Source organism: Coregonus lavaretus (assembly GCF_964263955.1).
Source record: "Coregonus lavaretus genome assembly, chromosome: 10".
Lineage (NCBI taxonomy): Eukaryota > Metazoa > Chordata > Actinopteri > Salmoniformes > Salmonidae > Coregonus > Coregonus lavaretus.
In genome coordinates this window covers 13,756,517-13,784,406 of record NC_139997.1, presented here as the reverse complement: position 1 = coordinate 13,784,406, position 27,890 = coordinate 13,756,517, and the positions used below count along the sequence as shown (strand labels likewise).

General features: G+C 45.4%; 1 protein-coding gene across 2 annotated transcripts; it reads left to right on the top strand.

Moving 5' to 3' along the window:
* On the top strand, positions 1 to 25,899 carry LOC311136169 (serine/threonine-protein phosphatase 2B catalytic subunit gamma isoform-like). 2 transcript variants are annotated; one of them, XM_084170261.1, is made up of 13 exons: positions 465 to 610; positions 17,845 to 18,042; positions 18,145 to 18,269; positions 18,549 to 18,660; positions 18,901 to 19,046; positions 19,288 to 19,505; positions 19,897 to 19,991; positions 20,089 to 20,214; positions 20,385 to 20,462; positions 22,666 to 22,750; positions 22,919 to 23,016; positions 23,861 to 23,887; positions 24,484 to 25,899. In XM_084170261.1, exons 1-13 carry the CDS (start codon positions 550 to 552, stop codon positions 24,648 to 24,650), a joined length of 1,536 nt encoding a protein of 511 aa, XP_084026387.1. In that variant the 5' UTR covers positions 465 to 549; the 3' UTR covers positions 24,651 to 25,899. The 2 variants fall into 2 exon arrangements, with proteins under 2 accessions (XP_084026388.1, XP_084026387.1); XM_084170262.1 differs by lacking the exon at positions 23,861 to 23,887 and having other exon boundaries at positions 1 to 610.
* The last annotated feature ends 1,991 nt before the right edge of the window (positions 25,900 to 27,890 follow it).

Below are 27,890 nucleotides of genomic sequence, written 5' to 3'. Positions count from 1 at the left end.
GTGGTGGATTAGCTACAGTAATCCGACAGCAATCTGGACGATACATTTGATCACGACTAAAACCCAAACCTAGAGGCCTGGATCAGATTAGGTACAGCCAAGAACAAACAGATGAAAGTAAGACATGAACTGAGGTGCGGTGTGTAAACCTGAGCAAAGTGGCTAACAGTGAGATTGGTTGGAAATCGTTTCCTGGACCGGAGCGGTCTATTCATCTGACAGAGAATTTGACAGCAGTTGGCTAACTAGCTACCTCAGGCTCCGCAGCGCAGGGCAGGGAGACAAGGCTGGAAGAAAGCTGTAATTTAGTGGTTAAAGTGATCTTCCCCTCCCCTCCCCCCTCGCCACATCTAGCTAGCTAAATTACGTTCCTGCCCAGTTGATCTGCGCTGCCCCAGTGTGCTAGCCCGCTGCCGGAGAGGACGGCTGCGGATTCAGAGGTGTTGTTGGAGCTAGCACGGCTAGCTCATTTCACTAGCTAGCCTGCTAGCTACGCCGAGGAATTCACACCATTAGCTAGCTGTTTCCTGCTGGGGCAGATACACCGAGATGTCGGTGACGAAAGACCAAATACCAACCAAACTGTCTACCACGGAGCGGCCCATTAAAGGTAGCTATGCAATCTTATCTCTTAATTCAGCAAGTGGTTGCAGGAAGTTAGCTAGCTAGCAGCTAATACACGATGATTACAGCTAACTAGTAATCAAGCTAACTAACTAACTAGCTAGCTTGGCTGTAGATGCACCAGTAAGGAAAATATGCTTCGTGCCAACTAACTAGCTACTTAGATCGTTAAGTTGCTCATTGTATTTGGCTTGATTGGAACAAGTGGGATAATGTTAATGGTATTTGTTCATTTCCTAGTTAGCTTGTTAGTATGCAGTACTAGGATGACATGTCATGATAAAATGAAGTATACTAGACAGCTAATAAATATTTTACACCAAATAACTTAGATTTGGCCATCAATCTTGTAGTAACAAACTAGCTAGGTAGTCAGATGTTTTTGAGCCTCCTAGCTAGATTAAATTTTTTGTTTTATCTGACTGTCACACGTGTGTGTTCTCAAGTGTCTGTCTTTTATGTGTGTCTGGCTCAGTAGACCAGGGAGGTGTGAGAGAGAAAGAGTGTGTGTCAGTGGAGGATGGCTCATAATAATGGCTGGAAGGGAGCAAATGGAATGGCATCAAACACATGGAAGCCATATGTTTGATGTATTTGATACCGTTCCACATATTCTTCTCCAGCGATTACCACGAGTCCATCCTCCCCAATTAAGGTGCCACCAACCTCTTGTGGTGGGTAATACCACAGCATGCACACACCCAGGGTTCCTGCTGCATATGCTGAATGACTGTCAGTGGATTGAGTGGCATGGAGAGGGTCTTTTGATTTACAACCTGGGCGACCTATTGGGGGGGGGGGGGGGGGGGGGGGGGGGGGGGGATAGCTACCAACTTGCAACAGTTGCTTTTGAAATATAGGCTTCTATTTGACATTTGTAATGGACTTGTACAGCATGCAGATGGCAAGCCTAACAGTGCATAACTACAGCTCTGTCTCAACTGTAGCAGGTATTTATGAATGGTAGCAGGTAGACTTACTGTATGTAGCCTGATCTAACCCTAACTGTAACCCTGTTATGTTATGAAAACAACAACAGGACTGAGGGTTTGGACTTACGCTCCACAGGGAGTGAAGAGGACCAAGTAGGATTGAGGAGCTCCAAGAACTGTGATGACCTCTTTCAAGTCAAATGTTATTTGTCACAGGTGTTGACCTTACAGTGAAATGCTTACTTACAAGCCCTTAACCAACAATGCGGTTTTAAGAAAACGAAGTGTTAAGTAAAAAATAGATAACAAAAAAATTATTAAAGAGCAATGCAAATAGTCCGGGTAGCCATTTGATTAGCTGTTCAGGAGTCTTATGGCTTGGGGGTAGAAGCTGTTAAGAAGCCTTTTGGACCTAGACTTGGCGCTCCGGTACCGCTTGCCGTGCGGTAGCAGAGAGAACAGTCTATGACTAGGGTGGCTGGAGTCTTTGACAATTTTTAGGGCCTTCCTCTTTAGGGCCTTCCTTTCTTTATGACAATGTCCTTTGTTGTGGACCCAAAGTGTGTGAGTGTGTGATAGGTTCAGTGGGTTAGTGAGGCTTAGGAGCATCAAGCTGATGAGGTCATTAAACCTGCCTCTCTCAGATGCCGCCAGGTTAACCATCCTACAGACAGCACTGGGCTACACACACGATCGATCACAATGCTAGCCTACACACACACACACACACACTCACACTCACATAGGCCTACAGTTTGACTCTATGACCACTGACCTCCCTGGCTGTGACTGACCAAGATACTCTCCTCGCCCTGGCTGTTACTGTGACCAAGATACTCCCCTCGCCCTGGCTGTTACTGTGACCAAGATACTCCCCTCGCCCTGGCTGTTACTGTGACCAAGATACTCCCCTCGCCCTGGCTGTTACTGTGACCAAGATACTCCCCTCGCCCTGGCTGTTACTGTGACCAAGATACTCCCCTCGCCCTGGCTGTTACTGTGACCAAGATACTCTCCTCGCCCTGGCTGTGACTGTGACCAAGATACTCCCCTCGCCCTGGCTGTGACCAAGATACTCCCCTGGCTGTGACTGTGACCAAGATACTCCCCTCGCCCTGGCTGTGACTGTGACCAAGATACTCCCCTCTCCCTCCCTGGCTGTGGCTGACCAAGATACTCCCTTCTCCCTCCCTGGCTGTGGCTGACCAAGATACTCCCCTCTCCCTCCCTGGCTGTGGCTGACCAAGATACTCCCCTCTCCCTCCCTGGCTGTGGCTGACCAAGATACTCCCCTCTCCCTCCCTGGCTGTGGCTGACCAAGATACTCCCCTCTCCCTCCCTGGCTGTGGCTGACCAAGATACTCCCCTCTCCCTCCCTGGCTGTGGCTGACCAAGATACTCCCCTCTCCCTCCCTGGCTGTGGCTGACCAAGATACTCCCCTCTCCCTCCCTGGCTGTGGCTGACCAAGATACTCCCCTCTCCCTCCCTGGCTGTGGCTGTGAATCTCCCTCCACCAATCAGACTGGTCTACCTCCATTCTTTCAGACTGGTCTACCTCCATTCTTTCAGACTGGTCTACCTCCATTCTTTCAGACTGGTCTACCTCCATTCTTTCAGACTGGTCTACCTCCATTCTTTCAGACTGGTCTACCTCCATTCTTTCAGACTGGTCTACCTCCATTCTTACCTCAACTCCCTGACGTTTAGATTTTGTTGTATCTTATTCATTGAAAATGTGTTTATTGTATGTGTTTCTGTAATTCAGCTTTTAGCTGCCATAGTACACATGAAATTAAATGGAAAAAAACATGAAATGACACACACGTCACTTGTGTAACAAGTCAAAATCATCTTAATCTGCTGACATTACCGGTAGAATAAAAAAAGGATTCCTGGGGCATTTAGTATTTTATTGGGATCCCCATCAGCTGCTGCCAAGGCAGTCGCTACTCTTCCTGGGGTCCAAACAAGAACAAAACAATAGTCTACATCATAGTCTACATCAGACAAGACATTGTGCACTGTACAAAATGTACACTGCTCCACCATTACACATTTACAATATAAAATGTACAGTATTACAACAGTACAATATTACAGTCTTTGTGTGTGTGTCCAAAGTACGTTTTTTATCTATTATTTGGGGGGGGGCGGGGATTTTACTGCTAGCTTGAGTTACTTGATGTGGAATAGTTGTATGTACAGTCGTGGTCAAAAGTTTTGAGAATGACACAAATACTAATTTTCACAAAGTCTGCTGCCTCAGTTTTGATGATGGCAATTTGCATATACTCCAGAATGTCATGAAGAGTGATCAGATGAATTGCAATTAATTGCAAAGTCCCTCTTTGCCATTAAAATTAACTTAATCCCCCAAAACATTTCCACTGCATTTCAGCCCTGCCACAAAAGGACCAGCTGCCATCATGTCAGTGATTCTCTCATTAACACAGGTGAGAGTGTTGACGAGGACAAGGCTGGAGATCACTCTGTCATGCTGATTGAGTTAGAATAACAGACTGGAAGCTTTAAAAGGAGGGTGGTGCTTGAAATCATTGTTCTTCCTCTGTTAACCATGTTTACCTGCAAGGAAACACATGCCGTCATCATTGCTTTGCACAAAAAGGGCTTCACAGGCAAGGATATTGCTGCTAGTAAGATTGCACCTAAATCAACCTTTTATCGGATCATCAAGAACTTCAAGGAGAGAGGTTCAATTGTTGTGAAGAAGGTGTCAGGGTGCCCAAGAAAGTCCAGCAAGCGCCAGGATAGTCTCCTAAAGTTGATTCAGCTGCGGGATCGGGGCACCACCAGTGCAGAGCTTGCTCAGGAATGGCAGCAGGCAGGTGCGAGTGCGTCTGCACGCACAGTGAGGCAAAGACTTTTGGAGGATGGCCTGGTGTCAAGAAGGGCAGCAAAGAAGCCACTTCTCTCCAGGAAAAACATCAGGGACAGACTGATATTCTGCAAAAGGTACAGGGATTGGACTGCTGAGGACTGGGGTAAAGTCATTTTCTCTGATGAATCCCCTTTCCGATTGTTTGGGGCATCCGGAAAAAAGCTTGTCCGGAAAAGACAAGGTGAGCGCTACCATCAGTCCTGTGTCATGCCAACAGTAAAGCATCCTGAGACCATTCATGTGTGGGGTTGCTTCTCAGCCAAGGGAGTGGACCCACTCGCAATTTTGCCTAAGAACACAGCCATGAATAAAGAATGGTACCAACACATCCTCCGAAAGCAACTTCTCCCAACCATCCAAGAACAGTTTGGTGACGACCAATGCCTTTTCCAGCATGATGGAGCACCTTGCCATAAGGCAAAAGTGATAACTAACTGGCTCGGGGAACAAAACATCGACATTTTGGGTCCATGGCCAGGAAACTCCCCAGACCTTAATCCCATTGAGAACTTGTGGTCGATCCTCAAGAGGCGGGTGGACAAACAAAAACCCACAAATTCTGACAAACTCCAAGCATTGATTATGCAAGAATGGGCTGCCATCAGTCAGGATGTGGCCCAAAAGTTAATTGACAGCATGCGAGGGTGGATTGCATAGGTCTTGAAAAAGAAGGGTCAACACTGCAAATATTGACTCTTTGCATAAACTTCATGTAATTGTCAATAAAAGCCTTTGACACTTATGGAATGCTTGTAATTATACTTCAGTATACCATAGTAACATCTGACAAAAATATCTCATAACACTGAAGCAGCGAACTTTGTGAAGACCAATACTTGTGTCAGTCTCAAAACTTTTGACCACGACTGTAGTCATGGCTCTATGTAATACTGTGCGTTTCCCAGCCTCTGTTCTGGACTTAGGGACTTTGACGAGACCCCTGGTGGCATGTCTTGTGAGGTATGTAGGGTGTCTGAGCTGTGTGTTAGCTGTTTGAACCGACAGTTCGGTGCTTTTAACACATCAATACCCCTCACAAAGTAGTAATGCAGTCAATCTCTCCTCTACTTTGAGCCAGGAGAGTTTGACATGCATGCTCTTGATATTAGCCCTCCGTGTACATTTTAAGGGCCAGCCGTGCTGCTCTGTTCTGGGCCAACTGTAAATTCAATAGATCTAGCAAGCCTGCGCTTGCTTAATGTTGTATAGGCCTAGGCCTGTTGCACCAAATGTTGTTCTGCCAACTTTTTAAGGGAAATGAGTCAGTGTGGAAGCCTGCCGAGGCATGTCAGATCTACAGCACTAGAAGATTCACACATTTTCCCACCAATTGTTTTGTTTGTCATTTACACTAACCGGGTAGTTAGGCCTACTGGTCACAAAAACAACTTATTTCTATCCCATTCCCTACAATCAAATTAAAATGGCCAAAATGTTGTCTTATTACTTTCAACCATATAACAAACTGCTTTTTAGGCCAATAAGGTTTACCCAAACTTCTGTGTACCAAAACAGTGGCAGCATGGAGGTGATGATAAATTGGTATTACAATAGAATCCATAAATTTTTGCAGAACACATCTCATGCTAATATTGTTGATTAGTTACACACTGTTGTTTGTCAAAAGAAAGCAACCTATGCCGCAGTATGGGGAAACGACGCCACTGGCCGACCCCACCACCGTTGTTATTGTTTTTGTAGCCGAGCTGAGGAGTGTCGCAAAAATGTTTATTTTTTCAGTATATATTGTGTGCAATGATGTCCGAGGGGGAAAAACAGTGTTCGTTGTTTGCAGTAACTTCTTTGTTGTTGTAATATTCCAAATGGACGTGGAAGTTTCACCATTAAGGATTCCATCTTTAAATGTTTCTAGTACCAGGCGAGCATGCATTTTAAAATTCTTTTTTATTTTAAAGAGTTACAGTTCATATAAGGAAGTCAGTCATTTGAAATCAATTCATTAGGCCCTAATCTATGTATTTCACATGAATGGGAATACAGATATGCATCTGTCGGTCACAGATGCCTTAAAAAAAAAAAAAAAAGTAGGGGCGTGGATCAGAAAACCAGTCAGTATCTGGTGTGACCACCATTTGCCTCATGCAGCACGACACATCTCCTTCGCATTGAGTTGATCAAGCTGTTGATTGTGGCCTGTGAAATGTTGTCCCACTCCTCTTCAATGACTGTGCGAAGTTGCTGGATATCGGTGGGAACTGTTACACGCTGTCGTACAGGTCGATCCAGAGTATCCCAAACAGGCTCAATAAGTGACATGTCTGGTAAGTATGCAGGCCAGAACTGGAGACATTTTCAGAACTGGAGACATTTTCAGCTTCCAGGAATTGTTTACAGATCTGTGTGACATGGTGCCATGCATTATCATGCTGAAACATGAGGTGATGAATGGCACGACAATGGGCCTCAGGATCTCGTCACGGTATCTCTGTGCATTCAAATTGCCATCGATAAAATGCAATTGTGTTCGTTGTCCGTAGCTTATGCCTGCCCATACCATAACCCTACCGCCACCATGGGGCACTCTGTTCACAACGTTGGCATCAGCAAACCGTTGGCATCAGCAAACTGTCTGCCATCTGCCCGGTACAGTTGAAATAAGGATTCATCCACGATGAGCCCACTTCTCCAGCATGCCAGTGACCATTGAAGGTGAGCATTTGCCCACTGAAGTCAGTTATGACGCCAAACTGCAGTCAGGTCAACACCCTGGTGAGGACAACAAGCACACAGATGAGCTTCCCTGAGACTGTTTCTGACAGTTTGTGAATAGCTGTCCGGGTAGCTGGACTCAGACGATCCCGGAGGTCCTGGGCTGACGTGGTTACACGTGGTCTGCGGTTGTGAGGCCGGTTGGACTTACTGCCAAATTGTCTAAAATGATGTTGGAGGTGGCTTATGGTAGAGAAATGAACATTACATTTTCTGGCAACAGCTCTGGTGGACATTCCTGCAGTCAGCATGCCAATTGTATCTGTGGCGTGTGACAAACAGCACATTTGTGGCCTTTTATTGTCCCCAGCACAAGGTGCACCTTTGTAATGATCATGCTGTTTAAGCAGCTTCTTGATATGCCACACCTGTCAGATAGATGGATTATCTTGGCAAAGGAGAAATGCGCACTAACAGGGATGTGAACAAATTTGTGCACAACATTTGAGGGAAATAAGCTTTTTGTGCGTATGGAACATTTCTGGTATCTTTTATTTCAGCTCATGAAACATGGGACCAACACTTTACATGTTGCGTTTATATTTTTGTTAAGTGTCATTTGCTGCGATCAATAATCAGTTTTGGTCAGAGACGTGTGTGTTTGTTGTCAGTGCTCTGTGAGGATTGACGTTTTGACCTTTTGGCTTAGTTACCGATGGCAACCTGATCAGGCCAGCCAGCTGCATCGCTCTGCCTGTGTAATGACACTGGCTTCATACATGTATGGAAATGGGCCCTGTCGAGGAGCTCTGCCCTGTGCCCCATCGTATACAGGAGCTCTGCCCTGGGCCCTGTTATATACAGGAGCTCTGCCCTGGGCCCTGTTATATACAGGAGCTCTGCCCTGGGCCCTGTTATATACAGGAGCTCTGCCCTGGGCCCTGTTATATACAGGAGCTCTGCCCTGGGCCCTATTATATACAGGAGCTCTGCCCTGGGCCCTGTTATATACAGGAGCTCTGCCCTGGGCCCTGTTATATACAGGAGCTCTGCCCTGGTCCCTATCGTATACAGGAGCTCTGCCCTGGGCCCTGTTATATACAGGAGCTCTGCCCTGGGCCCTATTATATACAGGAGCTCTGCCCTGGGCCCTGTTATATACAGGAGCTCTGCCCTGGTCCCTATCGTATACAGGAGCTCTGCCCTGGGCCCTGTTATATACAGGAGCTCTGCCCTGGGCCCTATTATATACAGGAGCTCTGCCCTGGGCCCTGTTATATACAGGAGCTCTGCCCTGGGCCCTGTTATATACAGGAGCTCTGCCCTGGGCCCTGTTATATACAGGAGCTCTGCCCTGGGCCCTGTTATATACAGGAGCTCTGCCCTGGGCCCTGTTATATACAGGAGCTCTGCCCTGGGCCCTGTTATATACAGGAGCTCTGCCCTGGGCCCTGTTATATACAGGAGCTCTGCCCTGGGCCCTGTTATATACAGGAGCTCTGCCCTGGGCCCTGTTATATACAGGAGCTCTGCCCTGGGCCCTATCGTATACAGGAGCTCTGCCCTGGGCCCTGTTATATACAGGAGCTCTGCCCTGGGCCCTGTTATATACAGGAGCTCTGCCCTGGGCCCTGTTATATACAGGAGCTCTGCCCTGGGCCCTGTTATATACAGGAGCTCTGCCCTGGGCCCTGTTATATACAGGAGCTCTGCCCTGGGCCCTGTTATATACAGGAGCTCTGCCCTGGGCCCTGTTATATACAGGAGCTCTGCCCGGGACTAGTGTGTGTAGTGTGGATATGATGAACCAGTATGTGGCGTATGGGTTAGATAAGATTAACCTTTTTGTTTGACATGATTGGCTCCGTCTGTCTGTGTGACCTGCTTCTGTGTTGAAGTTTTACACTAACTGGGCCGATAGAGGTAGAGAGATGGAGAGAAGAAATACACTATATAAACAAAAGTATGTGGATACCCCTTCACATTAGTAGATTTGGCTATTTCAGCCACACCCATTGCTGACAGGTGTATAAAATCGAGCACACAGCCATGCAATCTCCATAGACAAACATTGGCAGTAGAATGGCCTTACTGAAGAGCTTAGTGACTTTCAATGTGGCACCGTCATAGGATGCCACCTTTCCAACAAGTCATTTTGTGAAATGCTAGAGCTGCCCAGGTCAACTGTAAGTGCTGTTATTGTGAAGTGGATACGTCTAGGAGCAACAACGGCTCAGCCGCGAAGTGGTAGAACACACAAGCTCCCAGAACGGGACTGCCAAGTGCTGAAGCGGATAGTGCATAAAAATGGTCTGTCCTCGGTTGCAACACTCACTACCGAGTTCCAAACACCCCTTCAAATTAGTTGATTCGGCTATTTCAGCCACACTCACTTCCAGGTTCCAAACTGCCTCTGGAAGCAACATCAGCATAAAAACTTCATCGGGAGCTTCATTAAATGGCCGAGCAACCTCACACAAGCCTAAGATCACCATGCGCAATGCCAAGTGTCGGCTGGAGTGGTGTAAAGCTCGCTGCCATTGGACACTGGAGCAGTGGAAACGCGTTCTCTGGAGTGATGAATCACACTTCACCGTCTGGCAGTCCGACGGACTAAACTGGGTTTGGCGGATGCCAGGAGAACGTTACCTGCCCCAATGCATAGTGCCAACTGTACAGTTTGGTGGAGGAGGAATAACGTCTGGGGCTGTTTTTCATTTTTCGGGCTAAGCCCCTTAGTTCCAGTGAAGGGAAATCTACAGCATACAATGACATTCTAGACAATTCTGTGCTTCCAACAGCATGACAATTCCCCTGTGCACAAAGCGAGGTCCATACAGAAATGGTTTGTCAAGATTGGTGTGGAAGAATTTGACTGGTCTGTACAGAGCCCTGACCTCAAACCCATCGAACACCTTTGGGATCAACACCCACAAGGCAGCGGGCCCTTACGGTATTCCAGGGCTCGTTCTCAGAGCATGTGCAGAACAGCTGGCAGGCATATTCACTGTAGTTTTCAACCTCTCCTTGTCCCAGTCTGTAATCCCCACATGTTTTAAGATGACCACCATCATCCCTGTTCCTAAGAACTCCAAGGCTTCATGCCACAATGACTACCGCTATGTAGCGTTCACTTCTGTAATCATGAAGTGTTTTGAGAGGCTGGTTATGGCACACATTCACTCCACCATAGACCCACTCCAATTTGCATACCGCCCCAACAGATCCATAGATGACGCAATCTCTATTACTCTACACACTGCCCTCACCCACCTAGATAAGAGGAATACCTATGTGAGAATGCTGTTCATTAACTACAGCTCAGCGTTCAACACCATTGTCCCATCCAAGCTCGTCACCAAGCTTAGGACTATGGGTCTGAACACCTCCCTCTGCAACTGGATCCTGGACTTCCTGACGGGCCGACCCTAGGTGTTGACGGTAGGCAATATCACCTCCGCCACGCTGACCCTCAACACGGGGGGCCCCACAAGGGGTGTGTGCTTAGTCCCCTCCTTTACTCCCTGTTCACCCACGACTGCGTGGCCACGCACGACTCCAACACCATTATCAAGTTCGCTGACGACACAACGGTGGTGATCACCAGTGACGATGAGTCAACCTACAGGGAGGAGGTCAGTGACCTGGCAGTGTGCTGCCGGAGCAACAACCTCTCCCTCAACGTCAGCAAGACCAAGGAGCTGATCGTGGACTACAGGAAAGCGGGGGGCGAGCACGCCCCCATCCACATCGACGGGGTGGCAGTGGAGCAGGTAGACAGCTTCAAGTTCCTCGGTGTCCAAATCACTAAAGACTTAAAATGGTCCAAACGCACAGTCGTGAAGAAGGTGCGGCAGTGCCCCTTCCCCCTCAGGAGGTTGAAAAAGTTTGGCATGGGCCCTCAAATCCTGAAAAGGTTCTACAACTGTACCATTGAGCGCATAAGTCACCCAAGTCATAGACTGTTCTCTCTGCTACCACACGGCAAGCAGTACCGAAGTCCCAAGTCTAGTACCAAACGGGTCCTTAACAGCTTCTACCCCCAATCCATAAGACTGCTGAACACTTAATAAAATGACCACCCGGACTATTTACATTGACCCCCCCAGCCCCCCCCCCCCCCTCCATTTGTTTTTACACTGCTGCTACCCGCTGTCTATTATCTATGTATAGTCACTTTACCCCTACCTACATGTACAAATTACCTCGACTAACCTGTACCCACGCACATTGACTCGGTCCCGGTACTCTTAATAATATAATAATATGCCATTTAGCAGACGCTTTTATCCAAAGCGACTTAGTCATATGTGCATACATTTTTACGTATGGGTGGTCCCGGGGATCGAACCCACTACCCTGGCGTTACAAGCGCCATGCTCTACCAATTGAGCTACAGAGGACCACCCATACTCCCTGGATATAGCCTCGTTATTGTTATTTTATTGTGTTACTTTTTATTATTTTTTACTTTAGTTTATTTGGTAAATATTTTCTGTTTCCATCACTGCTTGGCATGGCAATAGCACCGCCCTGGATCACATGGCGCTACAGAGGGTTGTGGGGACAGCCCAGTACATCACTGGGGCCGAGCTCCCTGCCATCCAGGACCTCTATATCAGGACAGCCCAGTACATCACTGGGGCTGAGCTCCCTGCCATCCAGGACCTCTATATCAGGACAGCCCAGTACATCACTGGGGCCCAGCTCCCTGCCATCCAGGACCTCTATATCAGGACAGCCCAGTACATCACTGGGGCTGAGCTCCCTGCCATCCAGGACCTCTATATCAGGACAGCCCAGTACATCACTGGGGCCCAGCTCCCTGCCATCCAGGACCTCTATATCAGGACAGCCCAGTACATCACTGGGGCCCAGCTCCCTGCCATCCAGGACCTCTATATCAGGACAGCCCAGTACATCACTGGGGCCCAGCTCCCTGCCATCCAGGACCTCTATATCAGGACAGCCCAGTACATCACTGGGGCCGAACTCCCTGCCATCCAGGACCTCTATATCAGGCGGTGTGAAAAGAAGGCCTGGAAAATCAAAGACTCCAACCACCCAAGCCATAGACTATTCTCTCTGCTGGCGTACGGCAAGAGGTACCGGTGCATCAAGTCTGACACCAACAGGCTCTTGGAACAGCTTCTATCTCCAAGCAATACGGCTGATAAATAGCTAACAAAATAGCTACACGGACTATCTGAGTTTACCTTGTATATTTATTTACCTTTTATTTCAATCTTTGCACTGTCTATATGCACACTCACAGGGCCCTACACATACACACTGTCACGTCAACATACACGCACACAAACACTCACTCACCGCATAATTTGCTCACTCGCACATACATTTATACTGACTCTACACACTCACATGCAAGCTGCTGCTACTCGGTTTATTTTATCCTGTTGCCTAGCCCCCTTATCCCTATACATATCTACCTCCATCTGACTTTTTAAAATATTTCCTGTATATAGTATGCTTACTTACTTAATTGTGTATTTCATATTTCCTGTTCTTATTTCTCGTGTTTTTTTCTAGTAATACATTGTTATTGATTATTGCATTGTTGGGTTTTGTGTTGGCAAGAAAGGCATTTCACTGTACTTGTGCATGTGACATTGACATTTGAATTGGAACGCCAACTGCAAGCCCAGCCCTAATCGCCCGAAACATCAGTGTCCGACCTCATTAATGCTCTTGTGGCTGAATGGATGCAAATCCCTGCAGCAATGTTCCAACATCTAGTGGAAAGCATTCCCAGAAAAGTGGAGGCTGTTATTTTTATTTATTTTATTTCACCTTTTATTTAACCAAGTAAGCCAGTTGAGAACAAGTTCTCATTTACAACTGCGACCTGGCTAAGATAAAGCAAAGCAGTGCGGTAAAAACAACAACAACACAGAGTTACATATGGAATAAACAAAACGTACAGTCAATAACACAATAGAAAATATATATACAGTGTGTGCAAATGTAGCAAGTTATGGAGGTAAGGCAATAAATAGGCTATAGTGCAAAATAATTACAATTATAATTTAGTATTAACACTGGAGTAATAGATGTGCAGAAGATGATGTGCAAATAGAGATACTGGGGTGCAAATGAGCAAAATAAATAACAATATGGGGATGAGGTAGTTGGGTGGGCTAATTACAGATGGGCTGTGTACAGGTGCAGTGATCGGTAAGCTGCTCTGACAACTGATGAGTAAAGATAGTGAGGGAGATGAGTGTCTCCAGCTTCAGAGATTTTTGCAGTTCGTTCCAGTCATTTGCAGCAGAGAACTGGAAGGAATGGTGACCAAAGGAGGTGTTGGCTTTGGGGATGACCAGTGAAATATACCTGCTGGAACGCATACTACGGGTGGGTGTTGCTATGGTGACCAATGGGATTTGCCTAGAAATGATTTATAGATGACCTGGAGCCAGTGGGTTTGGCGACGAATATGTAGTGAGGGCCAGCCACAATGGTGGGTAGGATATGGGGCTTTGGTGACAAAACGGATGGCACTGTGATAGACTACATCCAATTTGCTGAGTAGAGTGTTGGAAGCTATTTTGTAAATGACATCGCCGAAGTCAAGGATCGGTAGGATAGTCAGTTTTACGAGGGCATGTTTAGCAGCATGAGTGAAGGAGACTTTGTTGCGAAATAGAAAGCCGATTCTAGATCTAACTTTTGATTGGAGATGCTTAATGTGAGTCTGGAAGGAGAGTTTACAGTCTAACCAGACACCTAGATATTTGTAGTTGTCCACATATTCTAAGTCAGACCCACCGAGAGTAGTGATTCTAGTCGGGCAGGCGGGTGCAAGCAGCGTTCGATTGAAGAGCATGCATTTAGTTTTACTAGCGTTTAAGAGCAGTTGGAGGCCACGGAAGGAGTGTTGTATGGCGTTGAAGCTCGTTTGGAGGTTTGTTAATACAGTGACAGTGTCCAATGAAGGGCCAGATGTATACAAAATGGTGTCGTCTGCGTAGAGGTGGATCTGAGAGTCACCAGCAGCAAGAGCGACATCATTGATATACACAGAGAATAGAGTCGGCCCGAGAATTTAACCCTTTGGCACCCCCATAGAGACTGCCATAGGTCCAGACAACAGGCCCTCTGATTTGACACATTGAACTCTATCTGAGAAGTAGTTGGTGAAGCAGGCAAGGCAGTCATGTGAGAAACCAAGGCTATTTAGTCTGCCAATAAGAATGCGGTGATTGACAGAGTCAAAAGCCTTGGCCAGGTCAATGAAGACGGCTGCACAGTACTGTCTTTTATCGATCTGGGTTATTATATCATTTAGGACCTTGAGCGTGGCTGAGGTGCACCCATGACCAGCTCGGAAACCGGATTGCATAGCGGAGAAGGTACGGTGGGATTCGAAATGGTCGGTGATCTGTTTTGTTAACTTGGCTTTCAAATACTTTGGAAAGGCAGGGTAGGATGGATATATGTCTGTAACAGTTTGGTCTAGAGTGGCACCCCCTTTGAAGAGGGCGATGACCGCGGCAGCTTTCCAATCTCTGGGGATCTCAGACCATACGAAAGAGAGGTTGAACAGGCTGGTAATAGGGGTTGTGACAATTTCGGCGGCTAATTTTAGAAAGAAAGGGTCAATATTAATCCCCATGATTTTGGAATGAGATGTTCGACGAGTTGGTGTCCGCATACTTTTGGTAATGTAATGTATTTTAGCTATTTTCAGAGGGAATTATGGATGCAATACCTGGCACCACCCCGACGGTAACATAAAAGACTGGGTTCTGATGAATGAATGGTAGACTATTCATGTGGCTAGGACTTAATATAGCCCAGAGGGAGGGAGACCGATACAGATGTTTTTTTGCCAGTCAAATCTGATCTTCCTGATTCCTGCCAGTCCTCATGCAAATATGATTCTCTATTTTTACCCACTCACTCAGCCATGCAACACACTCACACACAGTCTATCTCTAGAGCCACCACATCTTCATGTGAAAGGATGGGCACCCTGAGGCCTCCAGAGGGTGTGTCCTGAGCACAATTGACCAATAGATGCTAGAGGGTGTGTCCTGGGTTTTAATGAACCAATAGAGCTGCTAGAGGGTGTGTCCTGGGTTTTAATGAACCAATAGAGATGCTAGAGCAGGGGTGTCAAACTCATTTTAGCTCAGGGGCCACATGGAGGAAAATCTATTCCCAAGTGGGCCGGACCGGAAAAATCATGGTATATATAACTTAAAAACAACAACTTCAGATTGTTTTCTTTGTTTTAATACGATCAACATACAACATAAAGCTGGAGCCTGAGGACAGTGTGTCCAAAATAGTACAAGCACAACATCACTATTAATCATAAAACACATCAAGTTTATTTGAAAATTCTAAAGAAAAAGAACACACAAACACACAATGCCTCAGTGATTAACAGAACTGTTTCACAGATCACAGAACTATATCAGGGTGTCATTTCTCAGGCAGAAATGTAGATAAAAATAATGAAATCCTGTTCCCCAAACAAGTGCAAGAACCACAGAGTCAAGAATAGGTTAAATATACAAATAAAATAAAATCAATTAAAAACAATAGCACATCAACATAAAAACATATAAACATAAAGCTGGAGCCTGAGGACAGTGTCCAAAAGCACAACATCACTATTAATCATAAAACACCTCAAGTTATTTGAAAGTTCTGAGGACAAAGAACACACAAACACACAATGCCTCAGTGATTCACAGAAGTATATCACAGATCACAGAACTATATCAGGGTGTCATTTCTCAGGCAGAAATGTAGATAAAAATAATGAAATCCTGTTCCCCAAACAAGTGCAAGAACCACAGAGTCAAGAATAGGTTAAATATACAAATAAAATAAAATCTATTAAAAACAATAGCACATCAACATAAAAACATATAAACATAAATCTTGAAAGCGTTGCTCAAACTCCCGTAACAGTCCCGTTATTTTATCTTTGAACCGCTTCATGTCTGCCACATGGGTCGCGCACACATTTTTCAGACAGGGGAAGTGAGCTGCATCACCACCGGCAAGTTGCGTCTCCCACAATGACAGCTTCAACTTGAAAGAACGTATGCTGTCATAATACTGCGTGACAACTTTGTTGCGCCCTTGCAGCTGTTTGTTCAAGTTATTCAGGTGCTCTGTAACATCCACCATAAATGCAAGGTCCTGCATCCATTCTGCGGAATGAAATTCTAACACTGGTTTGCCCTTTTCTTCCATGAACTGTTCAATTTCTTCTCGTAAATCAAAGAAACGCCTCAGCACAGCACCTCGGCTTAACCATCTTACCTCAGTGTGGTATGGCAGGCCATAGATGTGGTCTTGCTCTCTGAGAAGGCTGTCAAACTGACGGTGATTCAGGCTTCTGGATCGGATGAAATTAACAGTTTGGATGACCACCTTCATGACGTTATCCATCTTTAATGACTTGCAACACAAAGCCTCCTGGTGCAAAATACAGTGAAAAGTCAAAAAATCACGTCCTCCATATGCAGATTGCACTTTCTCTCTGAACTTTGTCACAACGCCTGCTTTTTTCCCGATCATTGAGGGCGCACCATCTGTAGCCAGGCTGACAGCGCGGGACCAGTCCACTCCGACCCTGTCCAGCGCGCCGACGAGTGCGGTAAAAATATCAGCTGCTGTCGTTGTATCTGTCATCGGCACCAACTCCACGAACTCCTCGGTGACGGTCAATGTGTCATCAACTCCGCGGATGAAAATTGCCAGTTGTGCAACATCTGTAATGTCCGTGCTTTCATCAATTGCAACCGAAAACGCAATAAATGACTTTACTTTTTGCTTCAACTGGCTGTCCAAATCCACTGAAAGATCGGAAATCCTGTCTGCAACTGTGTTTCTTGTCAGGCTGATATTTGCAAAATCCTGCCGCTTTTCAGGGCACACAATCTCCGCTGCCTTCATCATGCATGTTTTTACAAATTCACCCTCACTAAATGGTTTTGAAGCCACTGCGATTTCATTAGCAATGAGGTAGCTAGCTTTCACTGCAGCGTCACTGATGTCTCGGCTGTGAGTAAACACAGACTGCTGTTTCTTCAGACCCGCCAACAGTTCATTCACCTTCTCTCATCTCCGCTGTCCTTGAAAGTTGTCATATTTGTTGGCATGAAGACTCACATAGTGGCGCCGAAGGTTATATTCTTTCAGCACTGCAACATGCTCTGAACACACCAAACATACAGCTTTCCCATTCAATTCCGTGAATAAATAGGATGACCATTTTTCTTTGAACACTCTGCACTCTGCGTCCACTTTTCTCTTTTTTGACAGAGACATATTGGGGCAATGAGGGTGCCAAAGCACATAATGTTAAAAGTAGAAGCCGTAATAAATATCGCGGGCAAAACAAAGTAGCTCATTGGCTGCACGTGCTTGACCTACTTGCTCTGCCCCGGTATAAACAGTTTGCTTGCTTAACACAATTGCTATTGCGCCATCCAGTGGACGCAATTGGAACAGCAGTTTATTTAATTGAAAAATTGCAGCGCATTTTTATACTTTACAAAATGTTTTTTTTTTTTCTTCATTTTCTTTAAATCATCTCGCGGGCCGGATTAAACCCGTTTGCGGGCCGGACGTTTGACACCCCTGTGCTAGAGGGTGTGTCCTGGTGTTTGATAGATCAATTAGTTAGTGTTAGTAGTGTATATTCTGTATAATAATGTTGTATTGTGTTGTAGCGGTGCCCTACCCCCCTGGCTCCAAGCTGACGGTAAAGGACCTGTATGTAGACGGGAAGCCCAGTGTTGAGGTGCTCAAGACCCATCTCGTTAAGGAGGGCCGCCTGGAGGAGGAAGCAGCTCTACGCATCATCACTGATGGAGCCAACATCCTGCGGCAAGAGAAATGCATGCTGGAGGTGGAAGCACCTATAACAGGTAACCTCTGACCTGTTACTAATCCCTAACATCCTCCGACAGACGGACCTCTAACTCGTGTGTGTGTGTGTGTGTGTGTGTGTGTGTGTGTGTGTGTTGCAGTGTGTGGGGATGTCCATGGCCAGTTCTTTGACCTGATGAAGCTGTTTGAGGTGGGCGGCTCCCCCAGCAGCACCCGCTACCTGTTCCTGGGGGACTACGTGGATCGAGGATACTTCAGCATCGAGGTCAGTGTGTGTTTCTGCATCTGCTGTTTCATCTGACATTTAGAGCCGTGGCCTGTTACCCGGGGCTTAGGAGCACGTCTTTAAATAGTCAGCAGCAACCCCCACACACACACACACAATATTGGGTTTTGTGTCCCACTTTTAAAATATTGTGCGAGGGTTCTGATTTAAGCCAGTGTATTCTAATGATATCATTACATATCCATTGGCCTTTATCCTAGATGTCGTGATCATAGCTAGTGTTAGCAACATGAGGGATCTCACACTCTCTCTCTGCAGTGTGTGTTGTTCCTGTGGACTCTGAAGATCAACCACCCCACCACTCTGTTCCTACTCAGAGGAAACCATGAGTGTCGACATCTTACAGAATACTTCACCTTTAAACAGGAGTGTGAGTGGTCTTGTGTATTTAGTGTGTGGGTGTGTGTGGGTGCCTGTGTGTGTGGGGGGGGAGGGGGGGAGGGTGTGGGTGCTTGTGTGTGTGTGGGGGGACCTGTGGGGAGGGGGGGGGGGGCTGTGTGGGTGCCTGTGTGTGGGGGGGGGACCTGTGGGGAGGGGAGGGGAGGAGGAGGGGGGGGGGGGGCTGTGTGTGTGTAATAGTAATAAAGATGTCCTCTTTGTTGTGTTCTAGGTAAGATAAAGTACTCTGAGCGTGTGTATGATGCGTGTATGGAAGCGTTTGACTGCCTTCCCCTGGCTGCACTCCTCAACCAGCAGTTCCTGTGTGTCCACGGAGGCCTGAGCCCCGAAATCACCTGCCTGGACGACATACGCAAGGTACGACCCCTGACCTGCTTTGGGTTAACTCTCTCGAACTCTGTCTTAAATCGTTTTAACTGGTTAAGCTGACTATGTTATTAAGGGTTTTGACTGGTCTAAGGAGCGCCTGGCGTTATTTAACTGTGTTTAACCGGATTAACCCTGTAGATTAACTGTTTTTTAACTTTGTGTTGACCAGCTGGACCGGTTTAAGGGGCCCCCAGTGTTATTTAACTATATTTAACTCTTTGTTGACCAGCTGGACCGGTTTAAGGAGCCCCCTGCATTCGGACCCATGTGTGACCTTCTGTGGTCGGACCCTGGAGAAGACTACGGCTCTGAGAAGTCCCAGGAACACTTTGCCCATAACTCCGTTAGAGGTTGCTCCTACTTCTACAGTTACCCAGCAGTATGTGACTTTCTGATGAACAATAATCTGTTGTCAGTAATAAGAGCACATGAAGCCCAGGACGCTGGGTGAGTATTATTAATGACATTAATTAATTAATGAATAATAATATTAGTAGTAGTAGTATGATACTGTTTTAAGAGCACATGAAGCCCAGAACGCTGGGTGAGTATTATTAATGATATTAATTAATAATAATATTAGTAGTAGTATGACACTGTTTTAGGAGCACATGAAGCCCAGGACGCTGGGTGAGTATTATTGATATTAATTAATAATAATAATAGTAGTAGTAGTAGTAGTAGTAGTATGATACTGTTTTAGGAGCACATGAAGCCCAGGACGCTGGGTGAGTATTATTAATGATAATAATTAATTAATAATAATAATAGTAGTAGTAGTAGTATGATACTGTTTCGTGATATAAACTGTGTATTTCCTGTATAATGTGTATTTCAGGTATAGAATGTACAGGAAAAGCCAGACGACGGGTTTTCCTTCTCTGATCACGATCTTCTCTGCTCCGAATTACCTGGACGTGTACAACAACAAAGGTAAACAAACACAAAGGTTACCCACATTTCAAACCATGACAACAGGGTAGAAACCATGGCAACACAGGGTAGATAGATAATGTGTGTGTCCTTGTAGCGGCGGTGCTGAAGTATGAGAACAATGTGATGAACATCCGTCAGTTTAACTGCTCCCCCCACCCCTACTGGCTGCCCAACTTCATGGACGTCTTCACCTGGTCTCTGCCCTTCGTAGGCGAGAAGGGTGAGTGTGTGTGTTATACTGGTGTGTATGATAACTTTGGGCTTCATGTTACCTTTGCAAAACTGACCTCCATGTGAGATAATGTGAATGTGTGTGTGATAACTGTGTATGTGTGTGTGTGTGTGTGATAACTGTGTGTGTGTGATAATGTTGTGTGTGTGTTCCTACAGTGACAGAGATGCTGGTTAACGTGCTGAACATCTGCTCTGACGACGAGCTCATGTCTGAAGGAGACGACACCTGCGAGGGTAAGAAACACACACTCACACACAACTCTTTTATATTGACTTCCAATGTATGAAAATTATGATATAGCAGCAACGTGTTTCTTCAAAGAGGAAATTAAACCTTTAAGGAAGTGAAAGTTGTTTTTGACTGAAGTGCAGTGTAGCTCACAGAAAACAGAGCAAAAATAGATGTGAAGAGGTGATGGAGTTAACACCCGTAACGGATCCAACAACAGATACAGTGGAGGAAAAAAGTATTTAGTCAGCCACCAATTGTGCAAGTTCTCCCACTTAAAAAGATAAGAGAGGCCTGTAATTTTCATCATAGGTACACGTCAACTATGATAGACAAAATGAGAAAAAAAATTCCAGAAAATCACATTGTAGGATTTTTAATGAATTTATTTGCAAATTATGGTGGAGAATAAGTATTTGGTCAATAACAAAAGTTTCTCAATACTTTGTTATATACCCTTTGTTGGCAATGACACAGGTCAAATGTTTTCTGTAAGTCTTCACAAGGTTTTCACACACTGTTGCTGGTATTTTGGCCCATTCCTCCATGCAGATCTCCTCTAGAGCAGTGATGTTTTGGGGCTGTCGCTGGGCAACACAGACTTTCAACTCCCTCCAAAGATTTTCTATGGGGTTGAGATCTGGAGACTGGCTAGGCCACTCCAGGACCTTGAAATGCTTCTTACGAAGCCACTCCTTCGTTGCCCGGGCAGTGTGTTTGGGATCATTGTCATGCTGAAAGACCCAGCCACGTTTCATCTTCAATGCCCTTGCTGATGGAAGGAGGTTTTCACTCAAAATCTCACGATACATGGCCCCATTCATTCTTTCCTTTACACGGATCAGTCGTCCTGGTCCCTTTGCAGAAAAACAGCCCCAAAGCATGATGTTTCCACCCCCATGCTTCACAGTAGGTATGGTGTTCTTTGGATGCAACTCAGCATTCTTTGTCCTCCAAACACGACAAGTTGAGTTTTTACCAAAAAGTTCTATTTTGGTTTCATCTGACCATATGACATTCTCCCAATCCTCTTCTGGATCATCCAAATGCACTCTAGCAAACTTCAGACGGGCCTGGACATGTACTGGCTTAAGCAGGGGGACACGTCTGGCACTGCAGGATTTGAGTCCCTGGCGGCGTAGTGTGTTACTGATGGTAGGCTTTGTTACTTTGGTCCCAGCTCTCTGCAGGTCATTCACTAGGTCCCCCCGTGTGGTTCTGGGATTTTTGCTCACCGTTCTTGTGATCATTTTGACCCCACGGGGTGAGATCTTGCGTGGAGCCCCAGATCGAGGGAGATTATCAGTGGTCTTGTATGTCTTCCATTTCCTAATAATTGCTCCCACAGTCTTCCCAGCCTGGTGCAGGTCTACAATTTTGTTTCTGGTGTCCTTTGACAGCTCTTTGGTCTTGGCCATAGTGGAGTTTGGAGTGTGACTGTTTGAGGTTGTGGACAGGTGTCTTTTATACTGATAACAAGTTCAAACAGGTGCCATTAATACAGGTAACGAGTGGAGGACAGAGGAGCCTCTTAAAGAAGAAGTTACAGGTCTGTGAGAGCCAGAAATCTTGCTTGTTTGTAGGTGACCAAATACTTATTTTCCACCATAATTTGCAAATAAATTCATTAAAAATCCTACAATGTGATTTTCTGGATTTTGTCTGTCATAGTTGACGTGTACCTATGATGAAAATTACAGGCCCCTCATCTTTTTAAGTGGAAGAACTTGCACAATTGGTGGCTGACTAAATACTTTTTTCCCACACTCTATTTATCAACACCTCTATTGTTGCCACATGGCAGCTGAGTATCAGCTGAGCTGTGTGTGTGTGGGTGCATTCGACATTGCAGCAGACTTTAAAGTCGACTGACTGATCTAAAAATCACCTTTCATCATAAATAACTACTCAATATTATTTACTCGATTTGATTTGTAGATCAGTCAGTCACAATTTACCCATAATACATCACGGTTTTGGATGCTCTCGAACACGGCCGGTGTGTGTAATGTGTGCTGGTAGTTTAGGGTGAGTTTCACCAGTCCCTTACCTCTCTCTCCCCCTTCTTTCTCCCTCTCTCCTCCCTTCTCTCGCCCTTTCTCTCTCTATCCTTCCTTCCCTCTCTCACTTTCTCTCTATATATATTTCTCTCTCTACCTTTCTCTCTCCCTCTCTCACTTTCTCTCTCTCCCTTTCTCTGTCTCTCAGCTGGAACTTCTGCTGTGAGGAAGGAGGTAATCAGGAATAAGATCCGAGCGATCGGGAAGATGGCCCGCGTCTTTTCTGTGCTCAGGTACATGTGTGTTTGACTCTCCCTGGTTTCATTGATTAGATGTTATCAACCTCTGTAAAGGTATTGATAAGAAGACCTGTATACAGATTCTATCTGGACTTGGTTATGTTCAGCTTCCAGTCCAGTCTTTGTACGGTGCCCCCCTTGTAACAACCATGCTTTTGACAGAGAGGAGAATGAGAGCGTGTTACAGCTGAAGGGGCTGACCCCCACCGGGGCCTTGCCTGTGGGAGTTCTGTCTGGAGGACGGCAGACCCTGGAGAGCGGTACGTATGCATACCTACACACACACACTCTAACCTGAACTACTCTGGCATCATGAGAGAATTGTTTTATCCTTTGCCTGCACTCAAACCCACCAACAGACTTAACCCTCCTCACACCCCCCTCTCTCGGGCTCCCTGACTCACACACCCACACTACTCTCTCGGGCTCCCTGACTCACACACCCACACTACTCTCTCTCTCTCACTCACTCACACACCCGCACTACTAAATCACCCTCTCTCTCTCTCTCACTCACACACCCGCACTACTAAATCACCCTCTCTCTCACCCGCACGACTAAATCACCCTCTCTCTCTCACTCACTCACACACCCGCACTACTAAATCACCCTCTCTCTCTCTCACACACACACTCACCTATCCCTAATCCACATTCTCATTTAACCTGCAAAATTCTCTTTAAAACTCAATCAATCTCTTAAACCCAGAACATTCCTGCACCCCTTTCTGCACTAATCACAGTCATGTGTAACTCCTGTGTCAGGGTTGAGAGGGAAGTGGGTTGGGGGTGGAGTTGAATGATCTTATGACTGACTGCATTGATAACAACTCACTGACTATAGATGATGTTTAACACTCTGAATACATTGATAACACAACTCACTGACTATAGATGATGTTTAACACTCTGAATACATTGATAACACAACTCACTGACTATAGATGATGTTTAACACTGAATACATTGATAACACAACTCACTGACTATAGATGATGTTTAACACTCTGAATGCATTGAGTACTCACTGATCTGGGTCTGTTGGTAATGTTAACTCTCTCTCTGTATGTTTTGGGCATGGCTCTACTACTCACGCTTACACAGCTACCGTACAGGCAGAAGAGGCACGAGGTACGCAAGTCATTTCTCATCTCTCTGTGTCTCTGTCTCTGTCTCCTCCCTCTCCAAAGTTAGTGTATTATTGTTGTTTATATACATATTACTAAGTTAAGAGGAGTTTTGTGGACATACCATGTTGCCCATTAGTCAGTATTGATCTCCAAAACCACTATGTAAACAGGGTTTCACATAAGCACATAGGAACATGCTAGCTGAAAAGTTAGCTTAACTAGCAACACAAAATATCAGGCTATTGACCTTAAAGTATCAGACTGTTTATGCCAGTTACCAAAAAGTCAGACTTCGTTCCACTCCCTCTCTCTCTCCTCCACCTGTTCTCAATCGCTTTCTCTCGTTTGTTTGCCCATGCTGCCTTGATGTTTTTGAAGTAAGTGTCTTACGTCTAACCACCAAAACCTTCTAACAACCAAACCTACATTGTATTAGACTAAACATTACCATATTATACTTATATTACCCCTACCAACCACTACCTAGTACCTACTAGACTGTAGACTAGAGCCTAAACCTTCCTCTTCACCCCCATACCTCCCTGAGGTGTGCTGTATTCCTGCACTGATGCTAAACTCTACATCTCTCTCCTTCAGCCATCCAAGGGTTCAACCCGCAGCATAAGATCCAGTCCTTTGAGGAGGCCCGAGGTCTAGACAGGGTCAATGAGCGGATGCCCCCCCGCCAAGACGCTCCTCCCCCTCCCAACAACCTCCCAGCCAGTGGCCCACCCGACAAGAACGGGACCAACACACAGGCCTAGGCACCTGGCTCACCTCCCTCTCTATCCCTCTCTCACTCTCTGTATCCCTCTCGCTCTCTGTATCCCTCCCTCGCTCTCTGTATCCCTCTCGCTCTCTGTATCTATCCCTCTCGCTCTCTGTATCCATCCCTTGCTCTCTGTATCCATCCCTCGCTCTCTGTATCCATCCCTCTCGCTCTGTATCCATCCCTCGCTCTCTGTATCCCTCTCGCTCTCTGTATCCATCCCTCACTCTCTGTATCTCTCTCTCGCTCTCTCTCTGTATCCATCCCTCGCTCTCTCTCTGTATCCATCCCTCGCTCTCTCTCTGTATCCATCCCTCGCTCTCTCTCTGTATCTATCCCTCGCTCTCTCTCTGTATCCATCCCTCGCTCTCTCTCTGTATCCATCCCTCGCTCTCTCTCTGTATCCATCCCTCGCTCTCTCTCTGTATCCATCCCTCGCTCTCTCTGTATCTATCCCTCGCTCTCTCTCTGTATCCATCCCTCGCTCTCTCTCTGTATCCATCCCTCGCTCTCTCTCTGTATCCATCCCTCGCTCTCTCTCTGTATCCATCCCTCGCTCTCTCTCTGTATCCATCCCTCGCTCTCTCTCTGTATCCATCCCTCGCTCTCTCTCTGTATCCATCCCTCGCTCTCTCTCTGTATCCATCCCTCGCTCTCTCTCTGTATCCATTCCTCTCTCTCTGTATCCATTCCTCTCTCTCTGTATCCCTCCCTCTCTCTCTGTATCCCTCCCTCTCTCTCTGTATCCCTCCCTCTCTCTCTGTATCCATCCCTCTCTCTCTGTATCTCTCTCTCTTTATCTCTCTCTCTGTATCCTCTCTCTCAGCGTTTTCCCCTCTTCTCCTGCTCTGCTCTTTTCTGCCTCTCTCCTCTTCTCCCTCTCTGCTCTCCTCTCTTGTGCCTCTTCTCCCTCTCTCTGCTCTCCTCTCTTGTGCCTCTTCTCCCTCTCTCTTCTCCCTCTCTCTCCTCTCCCCTCCTCCTCTGTGAAGGACAGTAGGATGGGTCTTTGTTACTTGGCCTCCAGAGAAACAGTCCTAACATCATGTTTATTTATTTCATCATCTAGAATGAATCTGTCATCGGAGTTTAACAGTGGATCTGAACAAATGACACATGATTAAATCTACAGTGTACATTTCTATAAATGATACATGACGATTGAATCTACAATGTACATTTTTGTTGACTGTCCCTAGGCTGGCGCATCACTGCCGTATTAAATAAAAGGCAAATCCATTTTGTAATTTTGAGTTGATATTTGGGATAATAGTCAGACCACCTTTTTATCTATTACCTGTTTGTGTGCTTGGCAAAGGAAGACCTACGCTGCAACTCATAAAGGTCTTTACTAAGATATAAAGTACCTAGGCTATGGTATCTAATATATAAAGTACCTAGGCTATGGTATCTAATATATAAAGTACCTAGGCTATGGTATCTAATATATAAAGTACCTAGGCTATGGTATCTAATATATAAAGTACCTAGGCTATGGTATCTAATATATAAAGTACCTATGCTATGGTGCCTAAGATATATAGTATATAAAGTACCTTCGCTGTGTCTGTTTGTGTCCCACCCAAAAAGAGCAAACAAGAGCACTTGAATAAAAAAAGAGAAATCAGTTGGAACCACCATTACATTAAATCCATCCTTTCTAATGCCAACGATAGTGTGATGAGTATTGACATTTATATTATATGTACATTATAAATGTTCCCGTCTCTCAATGTGATTGACAGTTTGTTTTATTTTTACGAAAAATAGAATTAGGCTTCATACCTAGATCAGCGAGGGAAGAGGGGGTGAGGGATGAGGGGGTGGGGGAGGGAGAGATGAGTTCTCTCTCTCTGAAGATGTTAGTCTGTTACCAGTGGAGAAGTAGAAGCTAGATGGTGAGTGTGTGAGGAAGAGGTATGAATGAAAGGTGTTTGAGTGTGTGTGTGTGAGGGGAGAATGGTGATAGTTGGATGATGACTAAGTGGAGGCTGTTTGGAGTGTGGGTGTTTGCATTGGTGGTGGTATTGAGGGTCAATAGAGAATGGGGTTGACGTGTCGTGGAAGTGTATGTGAGCGGGGATGGGGCCTCGTCTTGTTTCTGACTTCTGTTCCAGCTCCTCAACATATCTCACAGAATGTACAGAGATTGTGTAATCAAGGTTTTTCTTAATAGCTGAATTTCAAAACTTTTTTTTGTCAAGTATTTGTACGGCGAGGCCTCTGATTTATGTAGATGTAACCATTCAATAAAAAACTGAAAAGAAACACCTTTGTTATCTTATAGAATTTGTTGAATGCCAATGGACAGTGTTTTTTATACAGCTAGATTTTTTGTAGTATGCAAAATGTATTTAAAACATAAAATACAACACTTATTTTATTCATTTTCCAAATTCAGCATATACACTAGGGTTGGGAGGTAGGGGTTACGGTTCTGGGTTGGATGTGGGATTTGGAATGTTAATCATTTCTGCTGTTCTTGACGCCAGGCATGTCCTACTGGTCACAGAACGTTTTTCTGATTTGAGAAGAACCACAAAAAGAAAAGAACGCTCTTCTCTTTTGCAGGACTAAGAGAGAATCATTTTCAAATAAAAATAATAAACCTCTGTCAACCTCAGTCATGGTTCACACCAAGAAATACATTAACATTAATAAAAAGCTGTACTTAATACATGACAATATTTCTATAAAACATGAACCACGGTTGATCATAAATCATGTAAAAACATATCACAGTGATAATGTGAAGTTTGAACATACAGTGCATTCCTAAAGTATTCAGACTTTCTCCACATTTTGTTACGTTACAGCCTTATTCTAAAATTGATTAAATTGTTTTCCCCCCTAAATCTACACACAATACCCCATAATGACAAAACAAAAACAGGTTTTTAGAAATGTTTTCAAATGTAATAAAAATAAAAACAGAAATACCTTATTTACATAAGTATTCAGACCCTTTGCTATGAGACTAGAAATTGAGCTTAGGTGCATCCTGTTTCCATTGATCATCCTTGAGATGTTTCTACAACTTGATTGGAGACCACCTGTGGTAAATTCAATTGATTGGACATGATTTGGAAAGGTACACTCCTGTGTATATATATATATATATATATATATAAGGTCCCAAAGTTGACAGTGCATGTCAGAGCAAAAACCAAGCCATGAGGTCGAAGGAATTGTCCGTAGAGCTCCGAGACAGGATTGTGTCGAGGCACAGATCTGGGGA